This window comes from Musca autumnalis, unplaced genomic scaffold (genome assembly GCF_047663935.1).
Source record: "Musca autumnalis isolate F117 unplaced genomic scaffold, ASM4766393v1 scaffold_2, whole genome shotgun sequence".
In the NCBI taxonomy this organism is placed as follows: Eukaryota; Metazoa; Arthropoda; class Insecta; order Diptera; family Muscidae; genus Musca; species Musca autumnalis.
Genome location: NW_027411755.1, coordinates 40,361,461 through 40,381,054, shown reverse-complemented (window position 1 = coordinate 40,381,054; position 19,594 = coordinate 40,361,461). Strand labels below are relative to the sequence as shown.

The 19,594-nt window shown below is 34.9% G+C and overlaps 1 protein-coding gene across 7 annotated transcripts in view; it reads left to right on the top strand.

Annotated features, from left to right (window-relative positions):
* DIP-kappa (Dpr-interacting protein kappa) overlaps nucleotides 1-19,594 on the top strand; it is a 370,228-nt gene that overhangs the window by 257,743 nt on the left and 92,891 nt on the right. For all 7 annotated transcript variants that reach the window (XM_073967606.1, XM_073967604.1, XM_073967605.1 and 4 more), the window contains 4 exons: nucleotides 2,425-2,632; nucleotides 2,699-2,854; nucleotides 3,222-3,350; nucleotides 10,478-10,615. In XM_073967606.1, the coding sequence (XP_073823707.1) occupies nucleotides 2,425-2,632; nucleotides 2,699-2,854; nucleotides 3,222-3,350; nucleotides 10,478-10,615 (631 nt within the window). The remainder of the gene's footprint in view (nucleotides 1-2,424; nucleotides 2,633-2,698; nucleotides 2,855-3,221; nucleotides 3,351-10,477; nucleotides 10,616-19,594) is intronic.

The following is a 19,594-nucleotide window of genomic DNA, read 5'->3' as shown; positions in this document are numbered from 1 at the left end:
TCCGCTTAAGCAACATAAGACAGCACACAATATATCCACAATTTGTTTGCCGGAAGCCTCCGGAGAAATTCGGAAAACGAAAAAGAGAAGACGACCTTTTTGACCGAACAAAACGTGGAATTGATGGGCCATCCGCCGTACAGCCCTGGCTTGGAACCCAATGATTTCTTTTACTCGCGACTATCACAAAAAAATTCGTGGTCAACGATTTTCGTCGCCAGAAGATCAGAAACCATATTTTGAAGGTGTCTCATTGGGATTGCTTCGACAAATGGTATAAGCGAATTTAAAAGTTTATAAATCATAATGGATAATACTTTGAAAAACAATAAAAAAAATAATATTTTCTGTGTGGCTCCGAGGCAAAGCTACTAGCGCACATAGCAAAACAACACCTGGAGCGTGTGTGAGAATTTATTTTCGAAAGATCTAAACGTCGGTCTATTTTGACGGTGAATGACGGCTTCGTACGATTGCATCGACACCAGCATAGTTCGTGAGAGTGACTAGTGATGCCCTTACTAATAAGGTCCTGTGGAGGATGGAAAGAGCAAACGAAAATATATATAAAAACTTAATATTCACAATTAGAAAACTACATCCCAAAATAGGAGTGATTGGGAATCTATTTATACCCTACACCACTATGTTTTGTTTTGCCCAAAAAGTTTGTAACGCATCGAAATAATGGTAGTAGACCCATACTTATATATACCAAAATGATTTCTCGACGAGCTGAGTCGATCTGACTATGGGTGTCGGTCCGTTCGTCCGTCTGTCCATCTAAACCTTGTAATCACGCTACAGATCGCAATTTTGATCGGATCGTCACCAAATTTTGGGTGTTGATGAGGGTTCCGGAGGGGAAGAAGCCTGTTGATTTTGGTAATGGTCGGATAATATTTAGGGATCGGAATGGGCAAAAAATTTATTTGGAGAATAAGTCAACGTTTTTTTTTTTTAAAGCAAGTATCTCAGCTTCCATAAGGGGTATACCAAAAGCAAATGATGAAAGTAGAAAATATCACCTTTCTAACGATGTAAAGGAAATTGTCGTAGGTGGTCAAACAACGAAGATATCGCAATAGCCGCTAATAGAACCCAACTTTCATTTTTGCAATTGTAATAATAATGACGAATATCACAGCTTTGGTTGGGGACTTTCCAAAAGCAAAGTCTGACTATGAAAGAAGAAAATTCCATCTTTACAATGATGTAAAGCAGATTGCCATAGGTGGCCATATACGCTACACGTCTCAATTTTGATTGGATAGTTACGAAATTTTGGGTGTTAATGGGGGTCTTACAGAGGAAGAAGCCTATTGATTTTGGTAATGGTCGGATAATATTCAGGGGTCGAAATGGGCAAACAACTTATTTGGAGAAAAAGTCAACGTTTTATTTCAAAGCAAATATCTCTGCTTCTATAGGGGTATATCAAAAGCAAAACCTGCTAATGAAAGTAGAAAATATCACCTTTACAACGATGTGAAGTAGGTTGTCAAACAACAGAGATATCGCAATAGTCGGTAATGCAACCCTTTTTCCATTTTTGTGTAATCACACTACAGGTCGGAGTTTAATCGTATCCTCACGAAATTTTGGGGATTGATGGAAGTTTCACAGAGAATGAAGCCTATTGATGGTTGACGTACATCCCACTTTTCCATTTTTTTATTTGAGTTGTACTGACGATGCACTTAAATGAGTTTCAACAAAATTGACCTGTATTTATGAATACATTCAGAGCAAAGGCGCTAAGCTATCCCAATTTTAATATTTTGAATTTTACCAGTCAAAAGCTTATGCACAGGGGTAGTGGTGTTGGCTCACTTGTTTTAGTTTGGTTTAGTCTGGAACAAATATTCTGGATCGGGTGACCTAAGTAAAAAAGTAAAAAAGCATACTTGTAAAACTTTTGAAGGTAATATATCACTGTTTCTATTAATTTTATATGAGTTTAAAGTATCTGTACTTAATACTCCGTAAGTTTCTTTTGATTCACTTGCCCATAACCTTAAGTCTTATGACAGCTTCAAGTCTTAAGTGAATTTCTACAGAGTGTAAGACAAATTGTTTCTATTGGCTTTGTTAATATAGTCTTTCCTAATTGCGTCGCGGATTCTTAAGAAAAATGTTTTGTAGAGCCTATAACCCTTCTGAGTTCTTACTATAAATTCGGACAACTTTTCGACACAATTACCTTAATTTAATATGGATGGAATCTTGTGGTTCGAAGCCTCATATTTTAGCTTGTCAGAAGATTGTGATGATTCTCAGTTAGGAACTTAGTGACCCAGAGTCAAAACATCAGATTAATTTAAATATATTGCCAAAAATATATCATAAAACAACAATTTTAAATAAAAAAATAAGGTCGAAGAAATCACAAAAACTTATATTATAAACATTATTACTTTTCAGGTTGCCTGGGTACGAGTGGACACTCAGACTATTCTTTCCATACATCACAATGTTATAATACAAAATAATCGCATCAGTTTAACCTACAATGATCATCGTTCATGGTATCTGCATATCAAGGAGGTGGATGAAAGTGATCGTGGTTGGTACATGTGTCAGGTGAATACAGATCCAATGCGTTCGAGAAAAGGTTATCTACAGGTTGTGGGTAAGTAATGACGAATTCCATTCTCATGAAAAAAAACAACAAATATAAAACATTTATCCCCTGTAGTACCTCCCATGATAGTCGAGGGTATGACGAGTCATGATGTTGTGGCAAGAGAAGGACTGAATGTAACACTGACATGTAAGGCACGTGGATATCCTGAGCCATATGTTATGTGGCGGCGAGAGGATGGTGAAGAAATGTTAATCGGTGGTGAGCATGGTAAGTTGAAAGAATTGGAGGAAAACTCTCAGTGCAATAACACCAACTGCTGTACTCTTGACGACCTTAATTATAATTTTTACCACTTTGACCCACCATTTAAAAGTATTTTACTTTATGTCCTCATTACCTACCTTATCCTTGTAACCATAAACATTTATTCTGATGAGTTCTTAAATATATATGTAGTTCATGATGTCCATTGATTGTAAGCATAACCTCAATTAAAATAAAAATGTAACCTCGGACTTCTGTACATATCACGACAACGACAACATTATGTTCATCAAATTTTAAATTGCAATCATTTAATGATCTTAGCCATTATCATTCACCCTCTGATGTCCTTGCATTCCTTTCATTTCAGTAAATGTGGTTGATGGTGAACATTTGCACATTACCAAAGTGAGTCGCCTTCATATGGCCGCATATTTGTGTGTTGCATCGAATGGAGTACCACCATCCATTAGCAAACGGGTCAACTTGAGGGTTCAATGTAAGTATAAGAGTAGCAACAAAAACAGCAACAGCAAGTAATAAAAATGAGAAAATCATTGTGATTTTAATTTTTATTTAATGGATATTTTTACTGGACAAAAAGAAAAAGACAGAACCAAAAGGTTAATTTTTATGGAAATAACGAAATTTCTTGATTTTTATATAGTAGAAGGAGAAGTTAGTGACATCTTTGGAGAGCGTAAGGACTGAATGTTATACATATGCTATGAGGGAGGGTACTTAAAAGTATTAGTTAGTTATAAAACAATCGTACACAAGAACTAGAATTGATATACACGGTGCTCATGAACCAAATTTAAATGGAAGGTGCTTACACCTGGGAAGTTTTTGCGGATACTGAAACTACAAAGTTCAAACCTGATATATATGGATCGTTTTTTTTGAGGGTAAGTTTTCTGTCTTCTTCGAACACAAAATTCCAACTAACAACCAATTCGGTAGAAAATGTGACAAAAAATTTTCCAAAATCTTTAAAGGGGCTAGCCTTATATGGAAATATACCAAAACTTGGACATATTCTATCTAATTTTGACAAGGGATGTTTATACACTCAGCATTTATGCTAACAAGCATTTATTATAAATATGCTAACAAGCATTTATGTATATAAACTTTCATACTGGCAAAATGTGTCTCATCGAAATAATGTTTTTAGACCCCAAGTATGTTTGGACGAAATGTGTCTCAGACAATTTGGAGTTTATTTAGCCATGTCCGTCTGTCTGGCTGGAGCGCACGATAACTCTCGAACGGATCAACCGATTCGGTCCAACATTTGGCTTTCCTAATATTTTGTCCAAACTTAGTTTAAGTTCGAAGATGGGTTATATTGGTCCTCCTTCAGGTACTTCCCCCACAAATGTTCGGAAAATTTGTGCACACCATAACTTTTGAAGGAATTAACCGATATGGTCCGTACTTTGCACATCGTGAAATCTACCAGACTTAGAATGAGGTTCCAATATGGACTCAATCGGTCCACTCCTTCGACCTTCGACAACTTGTATTCACTGTCCCCCGTACGACGGTATAAGTTTCATGAGGGGCAAGTCCATACTTCCTGAGAAAATAGCCTGAAAGGTACAAAAAACCCCTATTACACCGTGTGTAGTGGTTGGAGCGCAAGATAACTCTCGAACGGATATGCCGATTCGGTCCAAAATGTGGCCTTCGTAATATTTTGTGCAAACTTAGTTTAAGTTCGAAGATAAGCCATATCGGTCCACTCCTTCAGGTACCTCCCCCACAAAATTTTGGATAAATTCACTTTAAGACCAGCTCTCGAATCACTTTGTTTTTTGTTGAAGCAACTTGCATTCGCTGCCTCAATTACGGCAGTAAATGTTTTTTCAGGGGTAAGTCCATACTCCTTGATAAAACAGCCCAAAGTTGTAAAAAACTCCTATGACAATATGTACCCAGCAAAATTTGACGGAAGGGGTTCTTTGCGATGACGTGATTTCATGTCATCTTTTGCATTGGTTCTAAGGAAGTCGTGAAAGATCCGATCTTTTCATTAGGATTTGAACCAATGCGAAGGAAGTCGTGAAAGATCCGATCTTTTCATCAGCATTTGTACCCATTCCATCGATCCAATAGAGATGATGTTTGTGTTTTTATTTACACACCTGTTTATTTTTACTATTTTTTCCGATAACATAAACGAAAAATTGTTATCGTAGTAAAAATAAGTAGATTCTTGCAGTTTCTGGAACAGACCAAAGTTGTTAGAACTGTCATCGTGATGTTGTCTTACATTTCCTGCATATCAAACAACTAAAACTTCTAAACAATTGGTATTATATGAAGTCCCAACCATCGAGCTAAAAATAGAATCGGACTGCACACATTGCTATTTTAAAAGTTCCCTTGTCTGTTCAGAAAATCTGACATAGAATGAAATCAATCAAATCTCGCTTCTTGGAATTTGAAAACAAAGTCCGAAACGAAATGGAACAATAATCTGAAAATAAAGAAGAAACTACTTTTGGAAAGAAACAATTAAAAATAAATTAATTAAGCATAAATGGTATTTTCCATAAAAAGTCTCTCCTCCCCGTTCGTTACATTTTGTTCTTAGAGATCCCTAAAGCAAGCCGGGTTGTAGATCCCTACATATTTCCGTCACTAAACAAAAGAGTATAAATTACCAAAATGTTACAAAATAACAAAATTATAAAATAAAAGTAATTTACAAAATAAAAATACTTAAAGGAATGCATTTGGAGTCCATGTTGAAATCTGAACTGGTGATGGGAAGATAATTGAAAAAACCTTTTGTAAGATGAAAGAATATCAGTTGCGGAGAACGGAGGAAGTAATCTTTTGCGTTGCAGCGGTGGTGATTACATTGCAATTTTGGATGTAAACTTTTAAAAAACTAAACTGATAAATTAATTGTAGCTATTTCATGAATTCGTTTGAATTAATAAAGAGTTTTGTTTTTCATGAAAACCATATTTCAATACAGCATTTCCATTTTCCAAACAAGACATGAAAATTTCATGCCAAAGCATTGGTTAAAATGACATGTCAAAGCATGGGTGAAAATGACGTGTCAAAGCATTGGTGAAAATGACATGTCAAATCATTGGTGGAAATGACATGCCAAAACATTGGTGGAAATGACATGTCAACGCATTGGTTAAAATGACATGCTTAGGATCCAGAAAAGAACGTCATCTTTTGGGGTCCACGCTCATATAAAATTCATCGATGAAGATGCTAAAAAGATGACATGCTAGATCACTTGCACCCATGATTGAATGTCATCTTTGGCATCGAACATTTTGCTGGGTAGTAGCTGGAGTGCTCGAACGGAATATTGCGTTCGTCCACACTTTAGATATTATAATATTTCTTCGAATATTAGATGAATTTCGAAGGTGGTGCTTATAGGTCCACTCCTTCCGATACCTCCCCCACAAAAATTCGAAAATATTTCCTAAATTGGTACGCGCGATTTCTCATAGACGTAGCAACCGATTTGGTCCAAACTTTAGATCTCTAAATATTGTCGAAACTTAGTTTAGGTTCAAATTTGGGCCATATCTGCCCAATCCTTGTGGTACCACCCACACAAATGTTCAACATTTTCGTGTGGTTAAGGGTCTGTTCGAGGATCCTTTGGACATTTTTACCGAAGGTTTTCCTAGTGGCCCTGTTTACAGCGATATTATGTTTTTCATAGGCTAGCGTGATAAAAAAGCCCTATCTATCGTTATCCCCGCAAATTTTTGAGTTTTAATCCTATCTATACTTTTGTCAGTTCATACGCCCAAAATTTTGGAAATCCCCTGAATACATAATTATACCCTCAGCATTTATGCTAACGAGGGTATATACACTTTCATACGGGCAATATCGAAATCAATCGAAATAATGGTTTTAGACCCCAAGTATGTTTGGACGAAATGTGTTTCAGGCAATTTGGAGTTGATTTAGCCATGTCCGTCCGTCCGTCTGTCTGTCTGTCCGTCTGTCTGTCTGGCTGGTGCGCACGATAACTCTCGAACGGAGCAACCGATTCGGTTCAAAATTTGGCTTTCGTAATATTTTGCCCAAACTTAGTTTAAGTTCGAAGATGGGTTATATCGGTCCACCCCTTCCGGTGCCTCCCCCACAAAAGTTCGAAAATGCTCGGAAAATTTGTGCGCACGATAACTCTTGAAGGGAGTAGCCGATTTGGCCCACACTTTGTACATCGTGAAAGTTCTACCTGACTTAGATGAAGTTTAAATTTGGACTCAATCGGTCCACTCCTTCTGGTACCTCCCACACAAAATTTCGGAAAAGTTCAGTTTAGGACCTGCTCTCGAATCGCTTTGATTTTTGTTTTAACAACTTGTATTCGCTGCCCCCCATACGACGGTACAAGTTTCATAAGGGACAAATCCATACTTCCTGAGAAATAGCCTGAAAGGTGCAAAAAACCCCTATGACACCGTGTTTAGTGGATGGAGCACAAGATAAATCTCAAACGGATCTGCCAATTCGGTCCAACATTTGGCCTTCGTAATATTTTGTCCACACATAGTTTAAGTTCGAAGATAAACCATGTCGGTCCACTCCTTCAGGTACCTCCCTCACAAAAATTCAAAAATCTTCGGAAAAAATATGCGCACGATAACTCTTGAAGGGAGTGACTGATGTAATCCGTACTCTGCACATCCTAATATATCTACAAGACATAGATCAGGTTCGAATATGGACTATATTTGTCCACTCCTTTGGATACCTCAGATACAAAATTTCGGATGAGTTCACTTGAAGACCTGCTCTCGAATCACTTTGATTTTTGTTGAAGCGATTTGCAATTGCTACCTCCATTACGACGGTAAAAGTTTTTTCAGGGGCAGGCCCATATTTCTTGGGAAAACATCACGAAAGGTGTAAAAATCCCTATGTCACTATATGTGGCTCTCGAACTGTTCTACCGATTTGGTGCAACATTTGGTCTTCGTCATATTTTATCCAAACTTAGTTTCATGGGGCATTACCGGTTCCAACTTCCGGTACTTCTCCCCAATATTTAAAAAATGTCACTAAAATGTTAGGACGATATCACTTGAATGGTGCAACCAATTTGGTCCAAACTTTGAACCCATATCGGTCCTCCCTAAGGGTACCTCCCCGACAAAATTTCAACATTTGTGTTAATTCCTAATCCACATTTTTGTCGGCAAGTTCAAATGTTGAAAAAGGGCCACAAAATTCTGAAGAGACGCGAAATACATTCTATCTGTCCGTAGATGAGAGTTTTAATTCACATTGGCTGAGGGAATACCCCTGTAGACAAAGCCGACTGACACTTTTTTACTTGTTTTTTTTTTTTTTTTGGAAAAAAGTATTTTAGTCCACACAGGCTGAGGATATATCTCTGTCGGCAAAGCCGACCGATACTTTTTTACTTGTTTGAATTACCGACAAAAATCGGTAACTTTAAAACGTAAAGTTATGAATGAAAAGATCAAATAAAAGTTGACAACACTCTTGCTATCGGTAGAACTTTACGACTACTTTTTATTCGTCGCTAACTTAACGAAATGTTTCGTTAATTACCGAAATTATAAGCATTTTTATGTTACCGATTTTTGTCGGTAACTCAAAAAATGTGTTAAGCTGAAAACACATAAAACGTTTGGATAAAGTTTTGTGTCGTTTTGGCCGTTTTTACACTGTTGGGCATGATGCCGAAAAATTCAGATTCATTTGAAATATATGTCGCCAAGCAGATCAACTCTGGACTTTGGTGTCGGCGTCGCTCTGTTGTTGTTGTTTTTTCTCAACGTCAAACACAAAACTTTACTCAAACGTTGGATGTGTTTTCATCTTTAGAGAATCGCACAAACCTTTTAAATTTCCTTGGGTTTTGAACAGTTCGTTATTTCCAGGTCTGAGCAGGGAGAAACATTAAAAATAATGTTATTGTTTGCGAATTTCAGCTTAAAGAATCGTTCCTAGAGTCTTTATATCGACACCTCCAAATAATAGTATGCTAAGTCTGAAAAGTGAGTTTTGCAGGAGAAGCTCTCAAAGCTTACAGTTTTCTTTGACCTTCACTACTATTCTGAGTAAACATTTGTTTATAACTTCTGTTCGGATTGACCGATCATTACCAAAATTTGACAGAATTTAAGTTAAAGGACGTAAAATGTAAAAATGTAAAGAACTTGAAAACATGCTAAGTCGACTTAGCATACTATTGTTTGGAGGCGTCGATATGTTCTAGAAAGTTGTTTATTTATCTTAGATACATTTTTGTAGTTGACTGTATCCTAACTTTTTGGGCGGTTCGGTACTGTGGACCAGAATAGGAGAAAAAAATAAATATCTAATCTAAAATCCGAGAAAAAAATTATAATGGAAATTTGACCTTGACGATTTTCACATAGCAGATGAAGAGTAATGGATTTTATGTGTTATTATTTTTTAGGACAAGATCTACAACTTTGCTTCTACGTTTAAACCCAAATTCCTAGCGGCTTAGAAGATATGTGCCTGACAAACTGATCCCTTTTGACATCAAAGCATCAGGTCTTTTTATTTTTGGTCTTCTATCACGCTGCAGTGTCAGAATATGGTTAATAAACCATGACTCAGAAAATAACACACAGTATTATCAAAACATAAATAATCTCCTAAGATTTTGAATTAAATTTTTTCAGTTGCAAATGTTTTGAGCAGAACCAAAAGTGAGTTCGACCATTGTTTTGTATATTTTTGTAAAATAAGTACAATTTCTGCAAATTACTTTTTAAATCTTTAAAGGTGGTCAAATAAATCTACAAACATATTTGCATTTAAAATCCACAAACTTCCTCAGAACTATACAATATATGATCTAGTCATTCCAGTTGCAAATGTTTTAAGCAGCACTGCACATACATAACAAAATCTTAACCCCATTTTGTGGAGCTACAAATGCATTTGTCGTATTTCCTTAAATTATGCCAATAAAATGTAGGCCTTTAACAATAAATGTATAGTTCATATTACATATCTTCTTCAGTCACAAAAACAACGTCCGAGTAACACATATTTTTCTCTTCCCTGACAATTTAATGCAAATCAATTGTTTCCTATATGACTTGGATTTTATTTTCCTTGTGGCAGTTATTGTCTGAATGTCTGGCAATGACAGCAGCAATTGATACAGTTTTATATTCCAATTCATATGTGCGTTTGTATGTTTTTGTCTCTGCTGTTTCATTTCTCTACTAAGACTCTAATGGAATTAGTTATTTTTGTTTTCAAATGAAATTTATTTACACAAATTGAAAGGAATTGAATACAAATAACAACAAGAAAAAAGATGAAACTAAGCAAAAAAGTGAACAGAACACAAAACTATTAATTGTTTCTAATAGCCAAACAAAAATGTGAGAGGGGGAGTTATGTGAAGTCACAATCGAATGGTAAAATTGAAACGTAGCAGGAAAAAAATCCCACAGTAATGAAATGACGAAAACAGATATTTTCAATTAAAAGTAGTTTGTTTTTGCAACTTGGCTTTTTGTTGGTTTTTGTTGTTATTGTTTTGTGTATGTAGTGTCGAAATGTGTGTATTGAAAATGGTTTTTGTTTTCTGCAATTCATTTACAGTTCCTCCCATGCTCTCAATACCCAATCAATTGGAAGGAGCCTATATTGGTCAAGATGTTACATTGGAATGTCATACTGAAGCATATCCTGCTTCAATTAATTATTGGACAACAGAAAGGGGAGATATGATTATATCAGGTAAGTTATTGGAATATAAAAAAATTGTCTTTATTAAAACAAATGCAAATAAAAAATGCGTTGGGAACTCCTAAAATGAAATACACGGAGGCTCTTTTGAAGTTAAATATCTATACTTATAAAACAGTTCAGTAATGATGACTCACTGACTGACTGACTAGCTCATAATCAACGCCCAGGCTAAACGGCTGGAGCTAGAATCTTGAAATTTTGGGTGAGGGTCACTCATGGTCCGAATAGGTCAGATAAGGCTCGGTTTTTGGAAATTCGAACTAGAACAGTACGCAAAGTACTAAAAGGTACTAAATATGGTACCCTCAGTATTAGGCAAACGCGGAGAGCTAGAATTCTGAAATTTGGAATGAGGTTCACTGATGAAGAGTTAGAAAGGTGTACCAAAGGGTTTTTGGAAATTCGAACTATAAGTGTACGAAAAGTACTAAAAGTTACTAAATTTAGTACCATTTGGTATAACGTGAACGGACAGAGCTAAAATCGTGAAATTTGGAAAGAAAATCAAGGTTTAGAAGATAAGTTGATATTAGGAGGTGGTTTTGAAAATGTGTACTCATGTGTACGAATTGTACTAAATAGTACTAAATTTGGTAAAATGTGAATTTGGGCGATCCGATAAAGTTGGAATTCTGAAATTTGGAATTACTATTACTGTTAAAGTGTAGGTTTGAGATATGGAGGTAGTTTTCGAAATTCGTACATATGGGTAGTACCAAATAAGGACAATTTGGATTTGGGGGAACGGATTACTGTCGGAGTGTAGGATAGAGGTATTTGGGAAATTCGTACTTTTGGGTACGAAAAGTACTAAATGGTACCAAATTTGGTACAATATGAATTTAAGTGATCGGATAGAGCAGGAATAGTGAAATTTTAAATTATGATTACTATTGGAGTGTGGGATTGGGATACTTGTGGTACCAAATTTGGATTGGGGTGATCGGATACATTTGGAATCCTGAAATTGGAAATTAAGATTACTGTTGGATAGAGGTAGGTTTGGAAATTCGGACATATGGGAACAAAAAGTACTAAATTTGGTACAATTTGGATTACGGTGATTGGATGCAGCTGTAATCCTGAAATTTGGAATTAAGATTACTGTTGGCGTGTAGGATTGAGGTAGTTGTGGAAATTCGTACTCATGGGTACGAATAGTACAAAATTTGGTACAATTTGGATTTGAGTGAACGGATATAGCTGGAATCCCGAGATTTGGAATAAGGAGTACTGTTGAAGTGTTGGATTGATAAAGTTTTGGAAATTTTTAGTTATCAGTGGGAAAAGTACGAAATGGTACTAAATTTGGTACAATTTGGATTTCAGTGATAGGATACATTTGGAATCGTGAGATTCGGATTTTAAATTAATGTTGGAGTGTTGATAGAGGTAGGTTTGGAAATTCTTACTTTGGATACTAATATTACTAAATGGTACCAAATTTGGATTTGAGTTATCGGATGTATCTGGACTCCTGAAATTCGGAATTAAGCTTATTGTTTGAACTTAGCACTGAGGTAGTTTTGAAAATTTGTACTTATGAGTACGAAAAGTTCTAAATGGTACCAAATCTGGTACAATTTGGATTTGGGTGATCGGATACATTTGGAATCCTGAAATTCGGAATTACGATTACTGTTAGAGTGTTGATAGAAGTAGGTTTGGAAATTCATACGTTGGATACGAAAATTACTAAATGGTACCAAATTTGGTACAATTTGGATTGCTGTGATTGGATGCAGCTGTAATCCTGAAATTTGGAATTAAGATTACTGTTGGCGTGTAGGATTGAGGTAATTGTGGAAATTCGTACTTATGGGTACGAATAATACTAAGGTAAAATATTTGGTACAATTTGGATTTGAGTGAACGGATATACATAGCAGAAATCCCGAGATTTGAAATAAGGAGTACTGTTGGAGTGTAGAATTGATAAAGTTGTGGAAATTTTTAGTTATGGGTAGGATAAGTACTTAATGGTACTAAATATGGTACAATTTGGATTTCATTGATAGATTTGGAATCGTGAAATTGGGAATTAAAATTGATGTTGGAGTGTTGATAGAGGTAGGATTAGAAATTCGTACTTTGGATACGTATAGTATTAAATGGTACCAAATTTGTTACAATTTGGATTTGTATGAACGGATAGAGCTGAAATCCTGAAATGTGGAATTAAGATTACTGTTTAAGTGAAGAATTGAGTTAGTTTTCGAAAACCTTACTTATGGATACGAAGAGTACGAAATGATACAGTTTGGAGTTGGATGAACGGATACACCTGGAATCTTGAGATTTAGAATTACGATTACTGTTTTTATTTTGTATTCAAGTTAGTGTAGGATTGAGACATGTCGTCGAAAAACGTGCTATAAGTGTACTCAATTTCTTGGGTGTAGGGACTGTGCTGGAATCTGTATGTTTGGAGTTAGAGTGAGTATTGCAACGTTTGTCTCGCTGTTAATGTGTAAAGGTGAGATAAGGCTGATCTTTTTGAAAATCGAACTAAAAAGGGACGAACAGTACTAAAATAAATATTGATTAAAATTCGCCATTTTCATATTATATATTGTTATTTGTTTTTATACCCTTTCCGCATACGAAGTAGCGGGCACTTTGCTAGTCCTTCATAAAAGAATTCGACTTTTTGAGCATTTATTACGTACATCATATAAACTTCTCACGAAGAAGTGGCAACAAAGAACGGTGTCGGAAGACAAAGAAGAAAGAAGAAAAAAAAGATACAAAAACATGTCAAGGACAAGTTAGGCCTAATTGTCGATTTCCTCAAAGCAGGATTTGGAAATACTAATGATGGGAACACATCACGCAATTTTTTTTTTCGAATTGTGAAATATCCGGTGCAATTACTGGCATTAATTTAGAATTAATTCCAATATTCAGTATTATTATAGAAATAATTTCATCTGGCTTTCCAATCAAAATTGATACAATTGGTTCTTTCAGAATGGAAACCGAAAATTGTATGTTGATTTGTAATCCTGGCATCCGATGTCCACAACTCTACAAAAGATATTAATTCATTCTCCTGCAGTGATATCCAATGTTATTGTTCCTATAGGACAATTGTCCGAAGAAGCCGCGGAGGCTATAAACAAGCATTTTCGTTTATATAGACAAAAATACACACGAAAATTTTCTGGAATTGACTTTAATATAGATGTTTTGAATGGGCTACTTCTTACCTCGGATCCTTTCTTAGCATCAACACGTACTGTTTCCAAGAGAAATAGTCAACATTTTACAGCAACTGCTATGTCGTTATTACAGGATCATCTTTAATAACTCTCATCAACTGGTATATTTAATTTTCATAATTATATACATATTTTAAATATTTATGTATTTATAATAGTCATAATAAATTTGCTTTATTTTTAATACTATCATATATGTACCAAGTTTCATCAGCTTATGAGGTGCTAGGTTGGAGAATATAATTGAATATATCTTGACTAAAATGGCTAACACAAATTTTGCCACTCGAAAAAACAATAATTTAAAATCAATATTTTTGTCTGTTGTTTAAAAAATATATATGGAAGCTGCATGCTGCATGTACATCTGAACCTATTTGATCTAAATCCTATCAACATAAAATTTAAGATAGATTTTATCAAATATAATCGTGATCGAAGGTATATTGTGGCTTTTGTGCAACTTTAACAAAATGTGAAATAAAAACTCTATATTGACTTAACTACAAATAAATCTGGACTGATTTGGACGAAATTAAGCATACTTTTACATCGTCTAAGTTTGGATGCATTATTTAACTTTCCGGTTCTATCAAATGTATATATACCGCTTTTTGCGTATGATTTATCTAAACTCGGATGCCAATATATGTATATGGGAGCTGTATCTAAATCTGGACCAACTCTCACTATTTTCTGTAGAGCTAGTCTTTAGACCGAAAATATGATTTGTGCCAAATTTTACGTCAATCGGACCACAAATGAGCTTGTTAGGAGTTTTAATCAACTTTTAACACACATGTTCCCTCTGTGCGTTGTCTAGATTCTGTAGGTTTTTTAATTTATTTTAAAGAGGTTTATACGGGCTCTGAGGTAGTATAATTTGGATTTGTTCCCAGACTTTTTTTAATTTCTTTGATTTTACGCGACAATAAAAACAAATTTTAGAAATTATGGTGCATCTGCGGACGGATATCAAATGCTGTTACCGATATATGCATACATTTTCTTAAGACAAGAAGTAAGAAATGTTAAAATATTTTTTCTTTATAAGAGAATAGAAACCGCTATAAGATTTGCGCGCATCGGCCAATTTTGTGAACGCGAACAGATTTGAAACCAGAATTTTTTCCTTAACCTTGATACCAAAAACCGTAGCTGTGCTCGCAAAATTTTTTTAAAATTTTTTTCAAATGGAATTGTAAAGGAAATTTGGTTTTTATTAATGTTTCATAGTTTCTTTCAAGTCCTTTTTTTATTTTCTGCACGCTAGATCGGTATTTTAATTTCCCTATATTCTTAAAAATCTCAATTTCATATGGTTCAAGCAAAGGTTTTAAGACATTTCGGAGCGCAAATCTCAAAAAGACTTGCCTAAGCAAAAAATTATATGTATATCGTAATCCGTACCATAAGAACTAAGAACTAATCGGTACCATAACAATTTCAAAACTGTCCCCGAATAGCTCTTATTCTGCGCTTAATGAAATTCGACAACATTTCAATTGTATAATTCTGGAATTACAAATGAAAAGTCACTAATCACAACTCAAATAATTCTGAACCCAAAAAAGGTGTAGAAGAATTTGTCCGACGCACACTTGTATGGAGAAAGTGGCCAAAAATATGAAGAGTGTAAAAATTATTTAGTCTTCTTTAGGCGTATAAAACTTTCCCCCAGAAATTTTTAGATATAGGTCCACGCCATCATATAGCCCCCATAGAACGGTACCTTCCGCATTTCGGTATTTTGAAGGTTGTGGCCACATTAATCCACCGAAATGGCTGAAATTTGTGGTGGAGGGTATAAAAAGTTCGGCACGACCGAACTTAACGCTTTTCTTACTTGTTTTATTTTTGGCCAATGCACTATAGGTAATTTGCCCAGTTTTTGAGGCAAAAAGTCGATTTTGCAACTTTTAATAATAATAATTTTTTAGTTGGCATTGAAAAAAGAACATGTCAAAATTTATTAATATGAATGATATTTTTCAAAATAGCGTCATTATCGCGGTTTGAATTGCAGTCAAAGTGAGAATTTCGAAGAAGAAATAAAAAAATATATATTGTAAGGCATATTTCAATGTATTTAAAATCGCGGAAAAATAAGCCAAATATAAATATATGTAAAATGGAATAGATTGGCAATTACGAGAGGAATTTATTTAATATATAATATAGGTTAAACATTTTGGGTAGCGACCAAAAAACACAAAAATTCAGAAATAAATATTTTATTTTTCTTAAATTCACTTCATATAGACTTATACTAAATTGGCCGAGTTTGGCCGTGATTTTGCCACCTAGAACACATTACTGAAAGTCTTCTGCATTGGTATTACTAGGTTTCAAAACCCGATTTTGCCCGTTTTTTGATATTTATGAGATTTTATTAGGTTACTTCTCAATAAAAAGTCTTAAAATTGTGGAAGTTTGGTTTGAGGAAATCTTTATATATAAAACTCAATTGTCGTTTGTTGGTAATTGAATCAGTTGAAAACGGCTGGAGCGATTTGGATAATTTTTTGTGGAAATGTTAGTCATAGTCCAGCTTAGGTTTTTATGCAAAGAAAAATTGGCCACGCCCACTTTTCCGCCCACTTTTATAAATATGTTATATCTACGAAACTACTCAACAGATTTTCCTGAAATTTTCAGGGAACGTACAGTGATGGCCCTCTGTTGAAATAGGCTACACATTTGGTTGAATTTCGGATCGGGCGGGGTACCTCCCCTATGCCCTAATTTTGTAAAAATGCAATATTTGCAACAATTACAAATGTATCGCGTTGAAAATTAATTTCCGAGTCAATGCCGATTGTGTCTCCGACCTTACGTGCTTATTTGGGGCATTAAGACTGGACAACGCCCACTTTTTTAAATAAGTTATATCTACGAAACTACTGAATCGATTTTCCTGAAACTTTCAGCGAATGTACAGGGTTGGTCCCCGATAAAAATAGGCTACATATTTTTTAACTTTCGGATCGGGCGGGTACTTCCCCAATGCCCTAATTTTGTAAAAATGCAATATTTGCAACAAATACGAATGTATCGGTTTCGGAATTTATTTGCGAGTCAATGGCGATTGTGTCTCCAACCTTACGTATGTACTTATTTTGGGACTTAAGATCCGACCACGCTCACTTTCTAATTAGGTTATATCTACAAAAGTACTGAAGGGATTTTCAATGAAATCGCGATTTGTCTAAACTTTTAAATCTTTAAAAATAAAAATCAAATGTCGTTCGTTGGTCATGGCATCAGTTGGGAACGGCTGGACCGATTTCGATATTTTTTTATGCAATGAAAATGTACACCTACTTTTTTCAATTTTAAATTTTTATCATTTCTACAAAAACTACTGAACCGATTTTCCTGAAATTGCCAGGGAATGTACAAGGATGGCCACCGCTTAAAATAGGATACAAATTCAGTTGAATCGGAAGGGGCGGGATACTTCTTCCCCTATACCCTACTTTTTTAAAAATGTTATATTTACAATAATTACGTATGTATCTATTTCGGAAAACCTTACCCACTTTTTTAGGATCCAATGACTTAACCACACCCACTTTTTAAAATATGTTACATCTACAAAACTACTGAACCGATTTTCCGGAAAATGTCAGGGAATGTACGGTCATATTTTCTTGAATTTTGAAGGGGTATATTTGAAAAAACCCTTACCTTTATGAATAAAAATCAAATGCTGTCATAACCCAACTTAGGTTTTTTGGAAAGAAAAATTTACCACGCCCCCCCGAAAACAGGTTACATATTTTATTGAATTCCAGAGGGAGCGGGGTACCTCCCCTATGTGATATTTTAAAAAAACGTTATATTTGCAAAAATTATGCATGTATCGGATTAAAAATTTACGGATTAATCTACAATCTAGGTACTTCTTTAGGGCCTATAGGCCCGACCACGCCTGTTTTTATTTAATATGTCATAACTGCAATTCTACTGAAGGGATTTCCATAAAATTCGCGACAAAAGCTCAATGTTTGCCGTTGTTATGTATATATTATGAATTTCGAAAGAGGTGGGGTACCTTCCCCATGCCTTTCTGTTAAACGCTATATATAAGCCAAATGTATGATTATATCGGTTTCAGCATACAGTTTGGTAGACAATGAAGTTGTGTGCACCCTAGGTACATATTTGAAGCCAAGATACCGGACCAGGCCTACTTTTTTTTAATATGTTATATCTTGAAAACTGTGGTCATCAGCCCACTCTTTTCAAAACATTTTTTTTCCAAAACTACTGAACCAAATATTCAGAAAAAGTTTAGGTATGTCCCGTGGTCCAAAATGCTATATATTTGTAGACGAATTTCGGGGCCTATTATTTTATAATCGCTATATTTGCTAAACTTATGAGTGCATCGGGTTGCCTATTAGTTTTCGAGACAACGGTGGCTGCGCCCCCGATCAAGAAAAACTATATATTTACAAATTTACTTGGATGGTGAGGTTCAACGGTCCATCAGCCATGAAAAGCTAAAACATATAAGTCTCATTAAGCGGGAGAATTCGATTTAACCACTTTTTAACCTTTAAAATTAGATCGCTTTATGATAAAGACAGGGACATGGACGATTATAAATCCTAAAAAGCATAAATTGGCGAAAAATCCGACAAAGTCCGTAAGAGAAAAGAAAGGTTACAGACAAAAAATCCTTCTCGGTTTGACAACAGACCGAAGAAGTGAGGTAGAAACTACCTATTTTTGAATTTTGAAGCATAAAGTCGAAAAAAAGTTTTCATTAAAACTCATTACGACGGGCCAGCAACGCGGACCGGGGTCTGCTAGTAAATAATAAATGTAAAAAATATTGTTGCTTACAATTTCATTGCAAGTAAAATAAGTAATGGCGACAAATTGTTCGGTATATCCGTGGTTTTCTATAAACGGTGAGGCAGTAGTAAGCTTTATTTTATCTCTTTATTACATATTAATCATTGATAACGGTTTACTCGTCTTTATTAACGTATATTCAAAAAATATATAAAACTGTAGTAACAATTCGTTGGAAAATCTACTCGCGGGGGCAAAATTTGTGTTACTTACTACCGTCATCGTTTTCATCAGGTTCTTGTGTATAAGAAAACCAATGAAAATTACATTAGAAAAAATAGCTTTGTTCGTTATATACGTAGTTGCTTATAACCGTTGTTCCTTATATCCGAATTTATCTGTAAAAATCTTTGTTTTATCTCACTTTTACACATAAATAATTTAAAAAGTTAAAAAATCCTTTAATTCCGCTGTAGTTAATTTTTGTCTCAAAAACGGGGCAAATTACCTATAGTGCAATGGGTGGATCCACTGTGCGATGTAGTACTTCTTTGAATTTGATTTAGGTTTAGAAGAAATATTACGATGTACATTATTATGACCAACTTTTGGTTGAACACGATTTTTAATCTGCTCAGAAACTGCACTTAAGTGAAATTTTGATCTTTTGTGGTGCAGAAGGTTGCCACAGGGGTTTCTCGTGTATTTGGTCCATTACCTAAAGAATTATGTACTTCCCCGGGATCACAAGGATTACATCCGATAATAATTCCAAAACATTCCTTGAAGAGTGCCTAAAACGCATTTTATCAAAAGTTGATAACTTTTTGTGGGGCAGAAGGCCGATATAGTTCATTTCTAAAGTTTATTTCATTTTGAAAGACATTTTCTGAAACTCAACAAAAAATTAATGAATTTCACATTAATTGAAAAATTGTCT